This window comes from Corvus moneduloides, chromosome 6, assembly GCF_009650955.1.
Source record: "Corvus moneduloides isolate bCorMon1 chromosome 6, bCorMon1.pri, whole genome shotgun sequence".
Taxonomy (NCBI): domain Eukaryota; kingdom Metazoa; phylum Chordata; class Aves; order Passeriformes; family Corvidae; genus Corvus; species Corvus moneduloides.
This window is the reverse complement of record NC_045481.1, coordinates 22,887,488-22,904,693: the sequence shown is the minus strand read 5'-3', so window position 1 is coordinate 22,904,693 and position 17,206 is coordinate 22,887,488. Positions and strand designations below refer to the sequence as shown.

General features: G+C 41.5%; 1 protein-coding gene across 2 annotated transcripts in view; it reads left to right on the top strand.

Moving 5' to 3' along the window:
- ESRRB (estrogen related receptor beta) overlaps positions 1-17,206 on the top strand; it is a 144,687-nt gene that overhangs the window by 42,861 nt on the left and 84,620 nt on the right. Inside the window, exon 1 of one of the 2 annotated variants that reach the window (XM_032112155.1) lies at positions 7,186-7,412. The exons of the other annotated variant lie outside the window; for it this stretch is intronic. Coding sequence (XP_031968046.1) covers positions 7,363-7,412 — 50 coding nt within the window. The 5' untranslated portion in view covers positions 7,186-7,362. Of the gene's footprint in view, positions 1-7,185; positions 7,413-17,206 lie in introns of those variants that run through there. 2 annotated transcript variants of the gene reach the window in all.

The window sequence follows — 17,206 nt, the reverse complement described above, 5'->3', positions numbered from 1 at the left end:
ATTTCTGCTTTGCTGCAACTGAAAGAATATAGGAAATAGCAGTTACTGTGCTAGAAATTGTGTAGCTGTGAGTGTGAATAAAGATCACTTTCCAGTCAAGGTCCTGGCCATGTTCTCCCTGACCAGAGTAGCCCAGCTGAGGGTTAGTGTATTACATCACAGAAAAAAAATCACTAACAGGTCCAAATCTAGAGCTGGATCACAGCTCTTCATTGAAGTCTTCTAAGCCTACAAGATCAACCTACCTCTCTAAGTACCTATCTTTTCTGAGGATGATTTCTGTCCACTTAGTTAAACAAGTGTTAGGCACAGACTGACTAAGGGGTAGGTTGCCAAAACATGAAAGAAAGATACACTGCTGTATTTCTGGGCAAGTAGGATAGAAGTTCTTATCAAATACCTCAGCTAACTGATGAGGCAAGAAAGAGCAGAAGACATAATCCCAGCTATATCATTTCCTCCCCTGCATCTCTGTATGTTTCTTATTACAAGTTCTTCCATTATCTGGAACAAAATGTCTCTCTTCTGATTGCCTTTATTCTTTCCCAATTGGTAAAATACTCTGGCTCTTACTCCGATGCTCTGTTTTAATTTTACAAAAGTTAGATTTCCTTTGTCTTTGTGCATGTGTGTCTCTGCAGTGAGCTTTCATTTATGATGTAAGCAGGAACATGGTCTGCTCTAGAACGGAGTCCTGCTATTAGCACTGCAAAGACAAAAATGGGTATAAAACCACACAAAACAGCATTGGCCCTACACAAAAAAACCACAAAACAAAACAAAAGGTTATTAAAAGAAAGCCTTGACTTTTTGTCGCGGGTTCGGTTTGTAACCGGGCGGAAACACCAATTTAGTGTAGTGGTTTGGTCCAAAATACTCATTACTGTTTATCTGCTGTGAGATAAGAATTAGGAGAAATGCAAAACAGGCACCAAACTTGAAAGAATATAAAGAAGTTTATTAACAGACCTAAAAGAGGGAAAAAAAATTATACCACCTTCAGAACTCTCCTCCTCCCCCCACCTTCCTCCCTTCTCCCACTGACAATGTGAAAAGACAACCCTTAAGATGTTCAGTCTGTTTACCACTTCCATAATAACCTTGTTCAGTCCATTTAGAAAGAGAAGTCTCTTCTTGCTCATGCTATGAAAACATTATCACAACGAGACAGCCGCCCACTTCCAAATATTGTTCAGTCCATTTAGGAAGAGGAGTCTCTCTGCCTGCGTGTGAGTCCTTTCCCCCGACTTGCAGCTTTTCCCGCAACTGCTTCCGAGGGTCCACTCTTGAAGTTTTTTGGGGTACAATTTTAAGGTTGAGCTGTTCAGAAACAAAAACAGAGGCCCTTCTCCTTCCCTGGGAGCAAAGGGTCTTCATCATCTTCACCTTTAGGACTATCTCTGGGAGCATCTCTAGGAACTGAGGTTTTCTCCTTTCCCATTTGGAGCAAAAGTCCTCATCTGGTTCATCTCTACGGACTGAGGTTTTCTCCTTTCCCGTTTGGAGCAAAAGTCCTCATCTGGTTCATCTCTCCCTGTCCAAACTTCTCATGAAATTACAGCTGCGTCAGCATCTGCCTATCTCAGCGCAGGTGCTTTTGCTTACGAGTTGAATACTCCACCCCCCAGATCTTCATGAAATTACAACAGGATACTCTGATATATCATAGCTTCACAACAGAATTTCAGCTTTAAGCATCTCCTCTCTCTCTTCCCTCAGGTTTTCAGCTCTTCACAGCAATAAAAGGGTTAATCTCACCTCGGCCTTGCAGCTTTGCAGCTGGAATGTTGAATTTTTCTTATCGAAGTGGAGAGGGGGGAGAGCCGAGCCGCTCCGGCTGCCCACGGCAAGGCAGTGGGGGGGGTTCCACGGCTGGAACAGGTCCATGGCTTCAGGATGGCCGTGGCCCGGCCCGGCCTGGCCCAAGCAGGGCCTGGCCGGGCCCGCTGGCCCCCACACGGGGCCTGCAGCCGCCTGTCCCAGCGCCGGAAACGAGAGAGAGCTTGGAGGGGGAGTTTGCCTATTCTTAAATGTGGATCACAGAGGTGGTCACAACTTTAAGAGGCTTAGAGACTTGTCCATATTCAAACTGGCCAGCTGATAGGTTCTATCAGTTCCCAGAGGAAACTGTAAGCACCCCTTAGCAAGGACGTCCCTTCCGGGACTATGCTTGCTAACCCATGACACTTTTCATCAGCAATGTAGAGACTATGTTTGTCCTACCTCAAGGCTCATAACATCATTGTATCCAAGCACAGAACTTAAGGAAAGGTCACAGTTTTGGGACAGAGAATCCTCATTTAAAGCATGACAATAAGGGTTATAACACTTGTATTCAGACTCTTGTGCTACAGATCTGCTCAGACTGATCTGGGGCAAGCCACATAACCACTTTATGGTAGGATTTGGCAGTCTATAAGTTGTGAATTATAACACAATCTAACGACTAGGTAATGTTTGAAGTATATCTAAGGATATTCAGATGGGTGTTCATTGTTTGAAAAATCCCAATGTGAAAACTATTCTCTGTTTAAATAGATGTTGAGCTTCATCATTATACCTTTAGATGGAAGCTTATTGTTTGCAAGGCCAATATGATTTCTTGGGAAAAAAAATCTATTGGAGTTTGGTAGAAAAGAAGACATTGCTTTTGGTGGGGAGAACAAACTGTTGTGTTTGGGTGTAGTAAGAGAAAACAGAATAGAGCCCAAAATAAAGAAGACTGGTCTGTAAAAAGCCTACCAGGCATCAGGGACCTGTGTTCAGAGTACCTCAGTTTCTCTCTAGGGCTACTAGCCCTGCAAAGCAGAGGGATCAGGGCATGCAACACAGTGACTTGCGTGAAGTCAGGCAGTTCTATTGCCCTCAAAGGTGTGAAAGGCTTGTCTTCGGAATTCAACTCAATGACCCCTCTGTAACTTAAATGAGACAGAGGCTGGGAAAGATTTCTTGTCATCAAACTCCTCTTTTCCCAGCAGACAAGATTAAAAATTGTGTACACAAAACTGCTCTGCCCAGTTTAGGTCTCCTAATTATTATCTTTTTTGCCCTGTACAGACAGCATTTCACTCACTTGTGAAAATACAATAATAGAGCCTTCACAAAAGGGAAAAAATCCATCCCAAACTCTGAAAGTAACGAGATTTCTTCCTCTTCTGCATTTTCCTTAGTCCAAAAAAAAAAAAAAAAAAAGGAAGCTTATCAACAAGTGAAATCAAGTTTGTTTGGCATGATTTCCAGGTTACTCCTATATTAGAGCAAATGAAATTTCTGTCAATCAATCAGTCAACTTGCTGGAAAGTTGATCCTTATTCCATGATAAAAGTTTTTTTAAAAAGTAAAAAAATAGTTTATCAAAACCAGATTGGTCATTAAAGGCTGGGGAAAAGTCTTCAAATAAAGTCTCTATCCATTATATCTTGGAAGAGCCAGGAAAATTAGAGATATATCTCATAATTCTTTTCCATTCTTTTCCATTCTTTTCCATTCATTTCTTCTTTTTTCTTTTCTTTTCTTTTCTTTTCTTTTCTCTTTTCTTTTCTTTTTCTCTTCTCTTCTCTTCTCTTCTCTTCTCTTCTCTTCTCTTCTCTTCTCTTCTCTTCTCTTCTCTTCTCTTCTCTTCTCTCTTCTCTCTTCTCTCTTCTCTCTTCTCTCTTCTTTCATTTCTTTTCTTTCCATATTGCATGTCTCAAAGAACTGATACTGCCTATCAGTCCATCAGCCTATAGTGCTCTGATTGTGATCTGTCCAAGGCTAACATTGATGGAACATTGTTGCTCTGCATTGGGACAACGTGTGAGGAGAACAGGTGACCTCAAAAGCCAGCAGCTGCCTTATGAAAGTCATCCCAAAGGGTAGCACTTACCAGAGCACCTGTGGGTAAGCTCTGTTCAGAGGCCACAGACTGAGTTGGCCAGGATGGTTTCCTGCCCCTCTTGCAGTGAGAGAGCAGCAATTCCAGGGGAGGATTTGGTCAGGGCAGCAAACAAAGGCTGTGCTCACAAACCAAGCCTAGTGCTTCTGTTGCATGTGGAGTTCTGCCTTGGGTTTACCCTAACAGAGTTCTTTTGCTTCCAGATCTACCAGCTTAATCTTACAGTCCTTTCTAACTTCATCCTGGAATTATTTTAAAAACCACATGTATCTGAAGGATAGTCATGTTGAGATCAGTGTTTCCTTCTTTATTCTTTGAGGGAAGAGAAATTGGCTAAAGCTGTAAGAAGAGCTCAGCTGTATGTTTGCAAAGGATGAAGCCTTCTGAGGTTCCATAATCAGCTTGCAGGACTCTTGTTCTCTTTCTTAGGGAATTCAGGTTGGCAGATCAAGCCCAGCCAGCAGACTGTTCCTTTCTATCCTTCTCAGAAAGGAAGGGTCAGACCTCTGCACAGCTTACTCTCAAGGCAGTGGAAGCTCAATTTGTCCATTTGCACTGGGTCAGAAGAGATTAATATTACATTTCTGCACCACTCTGCAAATGCCCACTTCACCCAGGTAGTCCTCTGTCAGCAACAGCCCATTTCCAGAGTACAAACCCACTATTGTACTGTTTATATCAGTTAATTCAGCCCTGTGGATCTTGTGCCAGGCAATCTCATGGCTCCCTGCTTGCCTCACCTCAGCCTGGATAAAAGTTAAAGAGCAAAACTAAAACATCAGCTATTGGGAGAGCAGAACCCGCCTGCCAAACCATTCCCACTCTGGTCTCCCATTCACTGAGAGCCTACACCAGAGCTAATCTTTGCTGTCAGGATACAGCCAGGGTGCACCTTTCTGAAGAAAATTGCTTTCTGTCAAAATCAGCTCACTGCAAACACCCTGACTGTTCTCGAACTGTAGTCCGCCCAGACCCTGACCCTGTGTGCTTCCTCCTGCCTCTCTTGCTACTGTGCAACAGGAATCTTCTTCATGGGGCAACTAAGTCACCAGTCAGTCCTCTCTGGCTTCAGATTTCTGTTGGAAACACAACGGTGCTGGTTTTGTCCTTGCCTCTACTTGGTCAGGTGTTCTCCGATGTGGTTAGTGAGATTCCTTACAATCTTGGGCCCTCCTAATGCTAATGCCTTGCTAAAGCTTTTCTCTTGTCTCTTCAACATTTAAAGCATCTTAGAGTTTCTGCTCTGATGATATATCACTTAAGTGTACAAAGGTATATGTATATGTGTTTCACTTGTATTAATTCTGCATCATGGAAAAATGTATAATATGAATTGTGCCACCTGCAACATTCAGGTAATCAGATTCTGCTGTACTCTTAAAACTGGATACGTCTTCTCTCTGTCTCCATTTTTTAAACTAACCTGTTTTCTGTCCTGTCTTCATGTATACCTTTTACCATAAAAGATCTCTGTCTTGACATTCTTTAAATATAGGTGATCAGAATCAGAGAACTTGTCCTCACATGGCCTGGGGAGACATTGGGGCACACCATCAGTTTATATGCATTTGTTAGGATCTCTGGTAGAGAAGGTAGTTACACTGGCTTTGAATTTGGGCATTCCTCTTTTCTGAATATTCTCAAGTTTCTACAAATACTGATTGTATGAAAAGTTGTAGCCTAATTTATCCTGTGTTTATTGCTTATAGCTGAGCCACATTGAATTTTCTTTTACGCTGTATTACCCCTGTCATCCAAAAAGCTCTAGTCTGCCCTTTGCTTCTCCTGGTGTTGTACATCGTTGCCTCACATTACATTCTGGGTTTTATATTTAGAAATACCCTCCTAATTTCTACTTTTTAAAATTTTATTTGCCTGGCATAAGAGAACAAAGCTTTTATCCAGGTATAGTTGTATGTATTTTGTTTTAGAATGACCTCTGTTTTTCGTCTACCTGTAAAGGATATTTTTATATATTTGAGCAGCAAACATCTAAACATGAACTAGAAGCATAGGAGAGACACAAGTGAGGTTTGTGAGTGCAGTTTGAGAGGCAGAGAGTAGGTAGCAAGGGGCAAACAGACCCTTTAGTGCAGTTCTGTGTGAGTCAGGCGTTCAGTGCAAGATTCTGTGTGGTAGGCATGTGCCCGAGAGGTTCGTGTGCTTTTATGGAAAGGGACCTTCAGATAGGTGTTGGTGTGTGGCTGTAAATATGCAGTGCAATTGTGTGAGCGTGAAAACGTGTGCAGGAACTGTGAAAGCACACGGACTCTAGCAGCAGTCGGTACATATGCAGAGCTTTGAAAATGTGTCCTTCGTGAAATTAGTTGTGTGCAGCAGTTTTGATATTTGTGAAGATTTCTGAGGGTCTGTAGCTATGTTTTTTGTGCCTGGGAATATGTGCTGTTATCCTGAATGTCTGATCTCACTGACTTATTGCAGTGTGGTTTCATAAACTGCACTGAAGTGATATCTAAATTACACTGCTCTGAAACGGGATTCGGGCGCTCTTCTGCACACGTTTGTGGGAATGGATATAGGTACGGGAAAACAGATTTCCGAGTGCCGCGATTAGGCTGTGCCGCGCTGAGACGCGGGTCTGTGCTTGTGCACGAAGTGCGTGTTTGTGGAGTCGTGTGTTTGCATGTAACAGTGCCTGGGACACGCATGTTCCAGTGGCACGCTGGTGCCCTGTGCTGAGCATGTGGGCTGCTGCGCCCGCCGGCACGCCCGTGTAAATAGTCCACGGGGCACCCTTTACCTCAAGTTTTTGCACAACCCTGAACTCCGCAGCCGCTGTCCACGACTAACAGACCAGTGGGGAAGAGGGAAGGGGCGCGTGCGCTGCCGCTGCGACCGCTCCCGCGGCGGGACCGAGCCGGAGCTGCGCTCCCGTGTCACCCGTGTCACCCGCGCCACCCGCGCCGCCGGGCCAGGGGCAGCCCGGCTGCCGGCCCGCACTGAGCCCCGCGGCGCGCCGACTCCTCCGGCCCCGGACCGGGACGCCGCTTCCCGTCCCGGCGCAGCGCAGCCGTGCCGGGCCGGAGCTGCGCGGTGCCGCCGGCCGCGCTGCGGTGCCGGGTCCCTCGGCCCCCCCCGGCCGTGCCTCCCCCAGCCGCCCTCCAAGCCCAGCCCCTGCGAGGGAGCCAATAGCCGCCCTGCCGTCTCCATCCGTCTCCCGGCGTTAAAGCTACAGCGGGGCTCGGGGCGGCGAAATCCCCCGTGGCCGTGTCCTGCGCGCCGCCCGCCTCCTGCCGCCGTCAGTGTGTCCGCACGCGGGTGCGGAGCGGAGCGGCGCTGCCTCCCGTCGCCCGCCCGCCGCCCCTGCCCCGCCGCCGGGCTCGGGCCGGCTCCTCTTCCCGGCGCTCCCCGCCCTCCCAGCCCGCTGCAGTTTAGTTGTTACCTTGTGTTTTTTCTTTCTTTCTTTCTTCTTTTATTTTTTCCTTTTTTTTTTTTTCCTTCTAACCGGGAATGCTCAAACTGGACTGATGGACATTTCCGAGCTGTGCATCTCCGACCCGCTCGGCTACCACAACCAGTGAGTGTGCCGTGTCGGGACCGGGCGGGCCGGGGGCGGGCTGGGACCGGCGTTGCGTCCCGCTGCGGGTGGGATGGGGCAGCGACCCCGCAGTCCCGCTGCCTCCGTGCCGCAGAGCCGCCGCCGCCCGCCCCCGCGGGGCACCGCGTGTGCCGAGTGTCTCGGAGCGGCCGGCCGCGGGCAGGGCAGGGCAGGGTGCACCTCCGCGCCGACAGGTGCGGCGGAGTCCGCGGAACAGCACTTGGCGGGGAGGGTAGGCGTGTTGGTGTGTTTCTTTCTTGCCGTGTAACTTCTCCCTCTAATGCTTCATCTCCTAGGAACAGGCAGCTAACAGTGAGTGCTGACAGTCCTTTCTGCGCAGTTTTACTTTCCGTCTGTGCTAGGATTTTTATTAGATGAATTACAAGGTGCCTATAAAGAGATGTGCATATAAAATTATATGGAGCAGATCCACTAGAGCACTGTCTTTTATTTCAAAAGTCTGCTTTTCATCTGAAATGCACTATGGAAATTCAAGTTCCCACAGACTACTGTTTTGGATAGCCTGCCCAGAGAAAGAGTGGAGTGAGTCGGAGGGCTGGCAAACAGACATCCCAAGCTGGGACTGGTAGCTCATACCTTAGCATCTGCTACTGCTCTTTGTATTCCGAAGTGGGCTGTGCCTGGTAATGCTGTGTTTAAAATCACTTTGGTGCGTTAAGGTTGGTTTGATTCTGTTGGGAAGTTAGGAAACAAGGCAAAACCTTTTCAGCATTTACATCCAGCTGACTGAAACAATTAATTTTAAATGCATTTCTCTAATAAATCTCACCCTGAGCAGACTCCCCTTTTGTGTGTTTGCATGTTAATCTGTGTGTCACCTATGCAGGTTTTGTGGTGTCATCAGAGGTGGGAATAAAGTAATTTTGCCTATTTCATTGATTTTGTCTTAAGAACACATTGTATTCAGTAGAATTAAAATAATTAAAATCAAACAAATCATCCACAAATACCTCTATTTCCTCGTTTCAGCTTTTATTTGTCTTTCTGTATCTTGTTTTCTGATAGTCCATCTGTCTTTACACTCATTTCTCTTTCCTTTAATCCCCAGCTTCCAGCAGTTTCATTAAAATGAGACTTAGTATTGCTAATAGAAATTAATAATCTAACCCATGTGATTTTCTTTTCCCCACTGGTGCTGCACTTGTGGCTGCTCCATTTTGAATTAAAAATAAACAAACAGTTTCTTAAGGGAAATATATTCTGTATGCTGCTGGGAGTCTTAACATTAAGGCAAAAATAGAAGATGCATCTACCTTCGTAAAAAAAAGAAAAGAACGAAATGCTACAATGAAAAGCTAGATCTTCATCACTTACTATATTGTCTCTTAACTTTTTCCTTTTATTTTTTTTTTACTTTTGGCATTGAGAAAAGGAACTCAAACAACATGAAATAGTAAGAAGTAATCTGCATGTTGTGTTGCCATTCACCAGTTTTACTTTTTCATGGGCTCTAAGTCAGCTCTCAAAAATGTCAAGTGCACCTTACCCATATGCACAACACCTTGGCTGCTGAGTAGACAGATGAAGGTGGCCCTGGGGGAAGTGCCACTGAGCCCCTATGGCTTTACAGCAGACAGAGAGTGCTGCTTTTTGAGATGAGAAACTGTTGGAGAGCTCTTTGTTTAAAGAGGTGCTTGGTTCTGTGTGCCAACTGCCCTTCTCTTTAACATTGTCGAGGTTTGGTAAAATAGAGAAATATAATTTAGAATATTTAAACCTCAATTTTTTCAATTTTTTTAATTTAACGGAGTGCAGAAAAGTCTAAAAAAAGTTGCTGAGAGAAGTAAGATGTGAGCAGCTTTAAAAATACAATATATATAAAGGTATATGTGCAGTGTGTCAGGTACTGATTTGATTTACATTCTGGTTTTATTAAGACTAGATTTCACATTGCATTCCTGTAGCTGAGGATGAGTTGGCCCAGTGTATATCTGTTTAACCATCTTTTTCTCCCACTGTAACACAATTACATTGTGAACATACAATGTAAATACAGGTGTCGTATTTGTGCCTGTATCCCTAACTAGCTGTGTAAGCATATTATTCTTACTGCACTGATTTACTGTTTTGACTGCTAGCTATTGAAATGATTTTAAGTTATCTTCTTTCTTTTTTTTTTTAATGCCACTTTTAATTCTGCGGATGGCATTTTTTAAACATTAAACCTTAAATTTGGAACAAGTTTAAAAATATTGCAAACTGCTCCTTCTTGTTGAGTTGCTTGTTAAGTTATAGGAAAAAATATGGGGAAGACTAAAATATTGGAAGAGAAGTGGATGTGGTCACTCAATATATGATCCATACAGTTCCCTGGAAACTGTATTTTACCTCATAATTATTGAAACAGAGAGAGAATGAACAAGGCAAAGGAGAGGAGAGGTGACTCCTTTCACCTTGAAGTTTGATGAGATCTTAATTTTTGTAACAGTCAGACCCAAAATGAATCTGAACAAAAACTAAACAAAGGAATTCCTTGCTCCTAATTTGTTCTTCAGGTTTTGTGTTTATTTTCCTCAAGCAGTGAAAGTTCCCTTTCCATTGCCTGTGTGTACTGATCTAAGCAATTACACCAGGAACCTGTGGAAGTTCTGATTAGCAGGTTGTGTGGTTTTTCTCAGTGCAGAATCTTTCAGGGAGGGTAAGAAAATGCTTCTTCCTAATTTTGACCTCCTGTGCATGTATTCTAAGGCCATGTATGCATTTATTTTCTTACACAGAAATCCGCTCTTTAGCAACCGCTTACTACATTTTGGTACTGACCTCTGGGAGAATTGTTCCTGGGGTAGGCGATGCAGCTCCAAGGAGGAAGCTTTTGTATGAATTGGAATTTGTTTAAAGCATTTTGGAATTGGGAAATTAACAAAGGCAATGATTTGTACCTGCAGTTTGTCTCTCAGGTGAGGGCATATGGTGAGAATACATTAGTTAAACTGTACTGACAGCGTCTGTCTGCGGTACAGCAGGAAGGAATGCGTGTGCAGACACCACAGATGTACACTCTGCCATATAAAATATGTCATTGTAGTCACACACAAGCACACGTGTGCATCTGTAAATATTTGTTTGTGCATATGTATGTGCATATGCATGGTCATATGGAGCATTGGTGTTGTATCTCTCTCATACGCAAACATAAGGCTCTTTCAGAGGAGAGTAGAATACAGCATTTTTACTTTTCCGTATTAACTTCCAAATATCAGAGAATTTGTTTTCTGCCTCATTATAGGCAGAAAACTGCCATTTCTGCCACTAGAAATGTTGATAGCACTACAAAATTGCCATTTCTGTTTCTAGTTAATGTTCTACATGACAGACAGAAACTGACCAAGGATCCATTATGAAGGTAAAATAAAAATCATTGGCAAATGAGAGCATCCTGCCAGATGATAGGTCTCTTACACTGTTTCCTCTGATGTACAAGAAAGGCATGTGAGTCACTGACGTAAAAAAAAAAAAAAAAAATTTTATGAACAGAAGGAAAAAGTTGAAAGGAATAAATTACATATTTGATAGAGAGATGGAAAGGTATAGTGTTGGAATTTTAAGGCAATGAAGGAGCAAATTCCAGATCTTGCGGCAGAGAATTAACAAAGTTGCTGTCACTGACTCTAATGCGCAGACTGAAGTAATGTGACTTGATTTCAGAGGTTACTGGAAATCTCAATATTCTGTGAATGGGAGGAAATCTGAGTCAGAGAATCTGAATGCAACTGTCTGCTCTGAATATATCTCAGAGGCTGGGATTGGGAGGAGTTGTTAATTGGAGAGAATAGGATGGAGCTGTTTGTTTTGTTGACAGAATAAATTGAAAAACCTCTATAAGGAATTGGTGTAGTTACTGGGTTTCTGACAAGGTTCCCATCATAAAATGGGGTCTCACTACACTAAGCTTAGTGAGCGTGGAGCTGATGAGGAAATCGGTACCTTTAAAGTATTTGTATTAACTTTTCCCTCCTCTTCTAATTCCACTTTTAAAAGTAAACATGATCTAATCATTATCAATTATTGAGAAATATGGAAAGATCAATATATTTAAAAAATAGGATTTTTTCATTGTATTGATTTGAAGTAATCAATAAATATTGCATTTAGCCTGAGAGAGGAAAGACTTTGGAGAGATTGCATCAGAGAAAGTTGCTGTGATAGAGATTTCACATCCCGTTTTCTTCCTCTCCAAGAGAATGTTGCTCTACTCTCTGTGCCCTTTCCGCTGTTATTTCCCAGCCCTGTTTCTGTACTGTCACTACAGCTCTGAATTTCATGTTGTTTGAAAATACCTGTATTCTTCAAATTATTTAGGTTCAGTAAGAAGTTTTGTGCATTGTGTCAGTGGGTGTCTTTACAAAATTTTCCAGGGCTTGAAGAATACAAATTCTCATAGGGAACAGAAACAGGGAGAAGGTAAAAGGTTTAAACGTGAGTGTAGATGAAATTTACGGGTTCTGTCAGGAGCAAGGTAGAACTTCTCCAAAGTGTGTAAAATGTCTAGGAGAGATTTAATTAAGGAAAGAAATAGTAAAAGAAGCAAAAAGTAGTGACAAATCTTGAATATAAAAGCCAAAATCCTTTCCCCAACTTCTTATTCTAACTTGTGCTTCTTGGTTTAGGAGTTGGGGGTCACAGTGCTGCACATCCCCAATTCCAGTGCAGACTGCATAAGTAGGAAATTCTTCCCAGTCAGACCTGGTCTTTATTCTGTGGAGCTCCTGGCAGTAGCATTACAGCCAGGGAGCACAACAGAATTTTTAGTCTGTGCAGTGTGAGCAAGTAAATACAGCATCTGCCCAGAACCCAGCAGTGAGCTTCTTAGGTAATGCTGCTCTAGAAACTGGGGGAAAAAAGGGGGAAAGATCAGAGTTTCCATGACAAACTATGAATCAGAATGGTTGTTTGTTTAGTGAAGGGACTTAATAAGGAAGATATTAGCAGTACATGGTTATGGTGACCTTGCCAAAAAATAAAGGAAACACTTGATTTCTTTCTGTCTTTGCTGCATTTGAGTTTTAGCTGCATTTGAATTTTGAATGTAGTCATTTCTATGTAGCTTGCATGTATAAAGTGCCTTGTGCCTGTCATTGACAACAGAACACAATTTAGTACTCTTTTTAGTAATAGCCATTGACCTGGCAAGTTTTACTTCTTAGAAATTAAATTGTAATAACTTACTCTTCGCATTTGTTTCCATCCTTTTTATGCTGCCTCTCTCTAAAGCTTTGCCCTGTCTCTTCAGAGAAATAGAAATGCCCACAAAAAAATGATGCTTGCAGCTGGAGCACAGTGCCCTTTGATTCTTCCAGTGCTTGAGAGTCTGGCTGCTGGCAGTGACTGTCCGTGAGGAGAAACATGTCTGCTCAAGGTGGAACGCACTGTATAATAATATATTTGTCATGTTTGTAATTGCAAATGTAATTAGCAAACAAGCTCTGGGGGATTGAGGACTTGAAACTTTCACTGCACATCATTTGACCCTATCTTGACTGGACCGGAGCTTATATGTCACTGTTAACCCTCGCTGTTCTTGCAGAGAAATGCTCCTTCTAATGTGACTGCTGCTAAGTTTCCTGTCTTATGCCTCCTCCCCCCCCCCATTTTTTTTTTTGGCTATGAGCAGTATCGTACCCGTATTTGCTTATACCTTCTTTTATTTGGATAGCAAGTGCTTATGTTCCTCCTGTGACACATGCACTAATATTTCCCCTCCTAGCACTTCTGACACAGCCTGGAAAGCATTCTGCAATGCCCTTTGTGAAGAGCGCTGTGTACCAGTAAGTGCTTTTGCATACTGAGCTGTTCAGTGCATTCCTATCACCACAGGCAACGTTACTACTCAGTGCCCCTTGCACTTCACAGAGACAACTTGCAAAAAGCAGGTGGCAAGCTGTTATCACACAACCTGCGCTTGCTCTCTGTCCCTGCTGAGACGGAATTTTCTTGCACTCCCTTTCTGAATGGGGGAGGAATAAATATCTAACAAATCCTATTCATTTTATGGAATCCTGGCAAATCTCAGTCTAGTCAACCTTAGGATGACTTCTTTGTCCTACAAAAGATATTCCTGATCCATATGGATTTGGTGAACAACACAGAATCAGTTCAAAAAGTCACAAACTTATGTGTGCATAGGAAGCAGAAAGGGGCTACTTCACTTTTTCATATTAATCGTCTCTTTTTTCTTTTTTGTTTTCAAGATAAGACTGAAATTGCAATAAAATTTGTGATAGGACTGTTCCTGTTTTGGACAGAGCTCTGTTTATTCTTGCATTTTTCTGTATGTGAAAGGAAATCAGTTAAATATAGGGAGGGGTGGCCTTTTTTATACAATTTTTTGTCGTAACGGTAAGGACATCTCTCAAATATTGCATCCTGTTGAAGGCTTGGAAGGAAAAGGAAACCTATTCTAGTTTCTTCTTGGTAGGATAAGAGCGTTTGATGAGAACCCCTTCTTTCTGTCCAAATTTTCGTTTTCCATTCCTGCATTGTGTTTGATTTACCATGTATTTTAATAAAGATTATGTATTTTTCTTAAATTAGCATAGCCTATAATGTGGGTGATGGTAGTGGGACCTCCACCTTAGAGTATCCTGCATAACAGGAGAAAATTTCTTACAGCACCTTTTGTTTTGAATTGATTATCTGTATCTTACTGCAGATCTTCTTACATGAAGATTTCTTCTTGCTGTATGTCTGCCAGTCTGAACGGGGGTTTGTACATACAGCTTATTAAGAAGTGTTATTTTCTAGGGTTTTTTCCCCTTTTTCTCATGTCACTTTAAAGTTCCCTTTTGTAATAATGGCCCTCAGTCTCCGGTGATGGAGCCGTCACTGTGAACAATGCTGGTGAGTGTATTGTCTCGCTGTCCTTTCACTCAAGACAAAGGTCAAAAGAACAGCTTTAAAAAAATGTTCAATTCTCCTGTTTAGACTTTGCATATGAAGATGATAATTTTAAGGATGTATAAGCGCTTGGGTGAAAATAAAACAGAAATAGGATTTTCTGTCAGTGTCCGCAAGTACTTTTTATAATGTACTGACATGAATGATTACAAACCAAATTTCTCACTGAGATTTACATCATTTTCCGTATTAAAAAATTAAAGAGCTGAAGGACACTAAAGAATTATTCTTCAACAGATTTTGTTTTTCCAGAGTCTTCTGTATTGTTTTTGTTCAGTTAAACTGACAAGTTTCTATTTCTCAAACATATTTGTTTCATGATTTAAGAAATTACACTTATCTAGATGAGTTTTTCACAGACGTGGCAACATAGCGGTGGAGAACATAGGACGTTACTGATTTTGGGGATTTGGTTTAAAATTTATTTGTAGTGCACACAACCAGAATTAACCTATACACATTTTCAGTGTATACGTTTTCTACATGCTTTGCTTATAATTTTAAAAACAATTTATATTTACACATTAATTTTAAGGACTTGCTGTCATTTTATTTTTCTTTGTTTCTGGACCATGTATGGCATGTGATTGCCATCTAGTTTTAACAGTTCAGAAAGTGCTGTAGAGGAAGAGTGATTTAATTCTTTAGAACACATAAATTCAGTCCTGCTTCAGTTCCTTTTCAGACATATATGATGTTGCTTCTGCTTTTATCCTTAAGAGTTTAATTCAGTTTCCTAATAGTTTTTGTATTTCTGTTGATAAGGGGGTTTTTGGGGGGTTTTTTGGTCATTTTTGTAGGCTAAGGGGGTAATGGTACAGGGAGACACTGAAAAAATTCTAAAAATCATTGGTGCCTATTGCCTGACACTCTACAGTAGGTAATTTTTGTTATCAGATTAGTCAGTAGTGCAAAGGTACCTGGCTGGATCAGGGCTCTCCGTACACCTGTGTCACAGCGGCTTCGAGCAGTGATGTGCAGCCTGACCAGGGACTGCAGTAGGGAGGAGGCCACAGCTGTCTGGTACAATCCAGACTCACCTTCACAGCCAAGGGAATCCCAACACGGGAACTTGCATTGTGGTGCTTGGGCGTTGTGGAGGATGATGACTTTACCTGCCGTGGGTTCTCTTTGCCTTAATAGGTTATAGCAAATATGACTTTATGAAGATGATGTTTAAGTGTATCACGCATTCATAGATATTAATGTACATAGATGATGCCAGATGCATCTCCTTTGGAATAATTGGTACAACTTGTGTAGGGGCACCAAGCACACTGTGGAGGACTAGGATGTGCCAAAGTAGGACAGAAAAGAGTTATCTTGCATACAGAGATATGTGAGTGCATGGATGGATGTCTGTCAGGGGTGTGTGTATGCACTTAATTTTACATAATCGTGCACACACTATGATTTAACAGAATACATGTATATGAACTATATAATTTTATATATAATCAAGTGTTCATTTGATGTTGCATAGTGTACTTTTTCACTCATCCATCCAGTGTCTCTTTGGATGCATACGCAAGACTTTCTGCATGTGGTTACGTATTTCTGTGTGTATTAGTGTATAAATGAACAAATGAAAAAGCAATAAGGATAGGACTGTCTGTCTTAATCACAAGGCTGTTTCTAGTCTTTATTAATTCAAGCTTGTAAATCTGTTCATGGCCTTACATAGAAGGTGTTTAGTAAATGTAAAATGCTGTACAAATACATCCTCTAGAACATTTGCGCTGAAAAAACTGGGTGTTTCTCTGGGAATATATATTATTATGGATTATATAGGATTAGGTGCGGCTAAATAACTACAGTTAGATCTTCTGTTTATAAATCAGTAAACTGGTGTTTTTTAAAGAGGAACAGAGATTTTCTTTAAATGGACTATTAGAGAGTAATTTGAAAAACAGTATGCAGAACATAGATCCAGCTATAACATTGTCAAGATAAAGATGGGCTTAAATGCCATAGCCATAAAAGTCAGTGATTTGGAATTTCTTTTATCTGTTTATTTAATTTTTGGTGGTTTTGGAAATGTTCTCTTTTTTTTTTTTAAATGCAATTTTGGTTTAGTAAGACACAAAATATGCTTCCCCTTATGGAATAACTTAAAAGGTTATTTGATTATGAAATATTTTGGAGGTTTTTTTAATTTCATCACCTACAGTGTTTCTGACAATTGTATTTTTACTCTTTTTTAAAGTGTTTTTTTATTTTCCTACAGAGCAGCTTCTTTTTTCCTAGCAATTAAAGTTAGGGGACTGTCATTACAGAGCAACTATAAACCCTAATCACTGCCCATGATCATTACTTCTCTAATAATATGGACTGTCTCTGTTGAAATTTCCCTTCTTGATTTCCTAATCTAACATGGACTTGTTTTTTAAAATACTAACATTTAATTCCATGGCCTTTAAAAAATAACATAATTATGAAACAAAAACAAAAGCTCTCACAATACAGTGATGTGGTATCTATATGTGTTTGAATGTGCTAATTTTCCTTAGACTTTTCCCTTGGGTGTTTAGGGAAAAACAGATTCAACCCTCTTAATTCTTTGTTGAAAGAAGAAAAAATGCCTGCTTTTGGCTGGTTTACTTTTTCAACATACTGTTACTTTGCTTCGGTCTCTGCAAAATGTTATAGATTCAATTCCCCTGCTGGACCAAGAGTTAAAAATTAATTCATGAATAATAAAAGCCGATCAGTCTTGTTGAGTTTAAGAAGGATTAGAAGAAAGGGTTTTGTACAGAACCAGTTATATATCTTGGTTGTGATATTGTTGGACTAATAGATATTGTACTAGGTCCCACTGGTTATCTGATAAAGGTAGCTGATTTGCAAATAGGATTGTT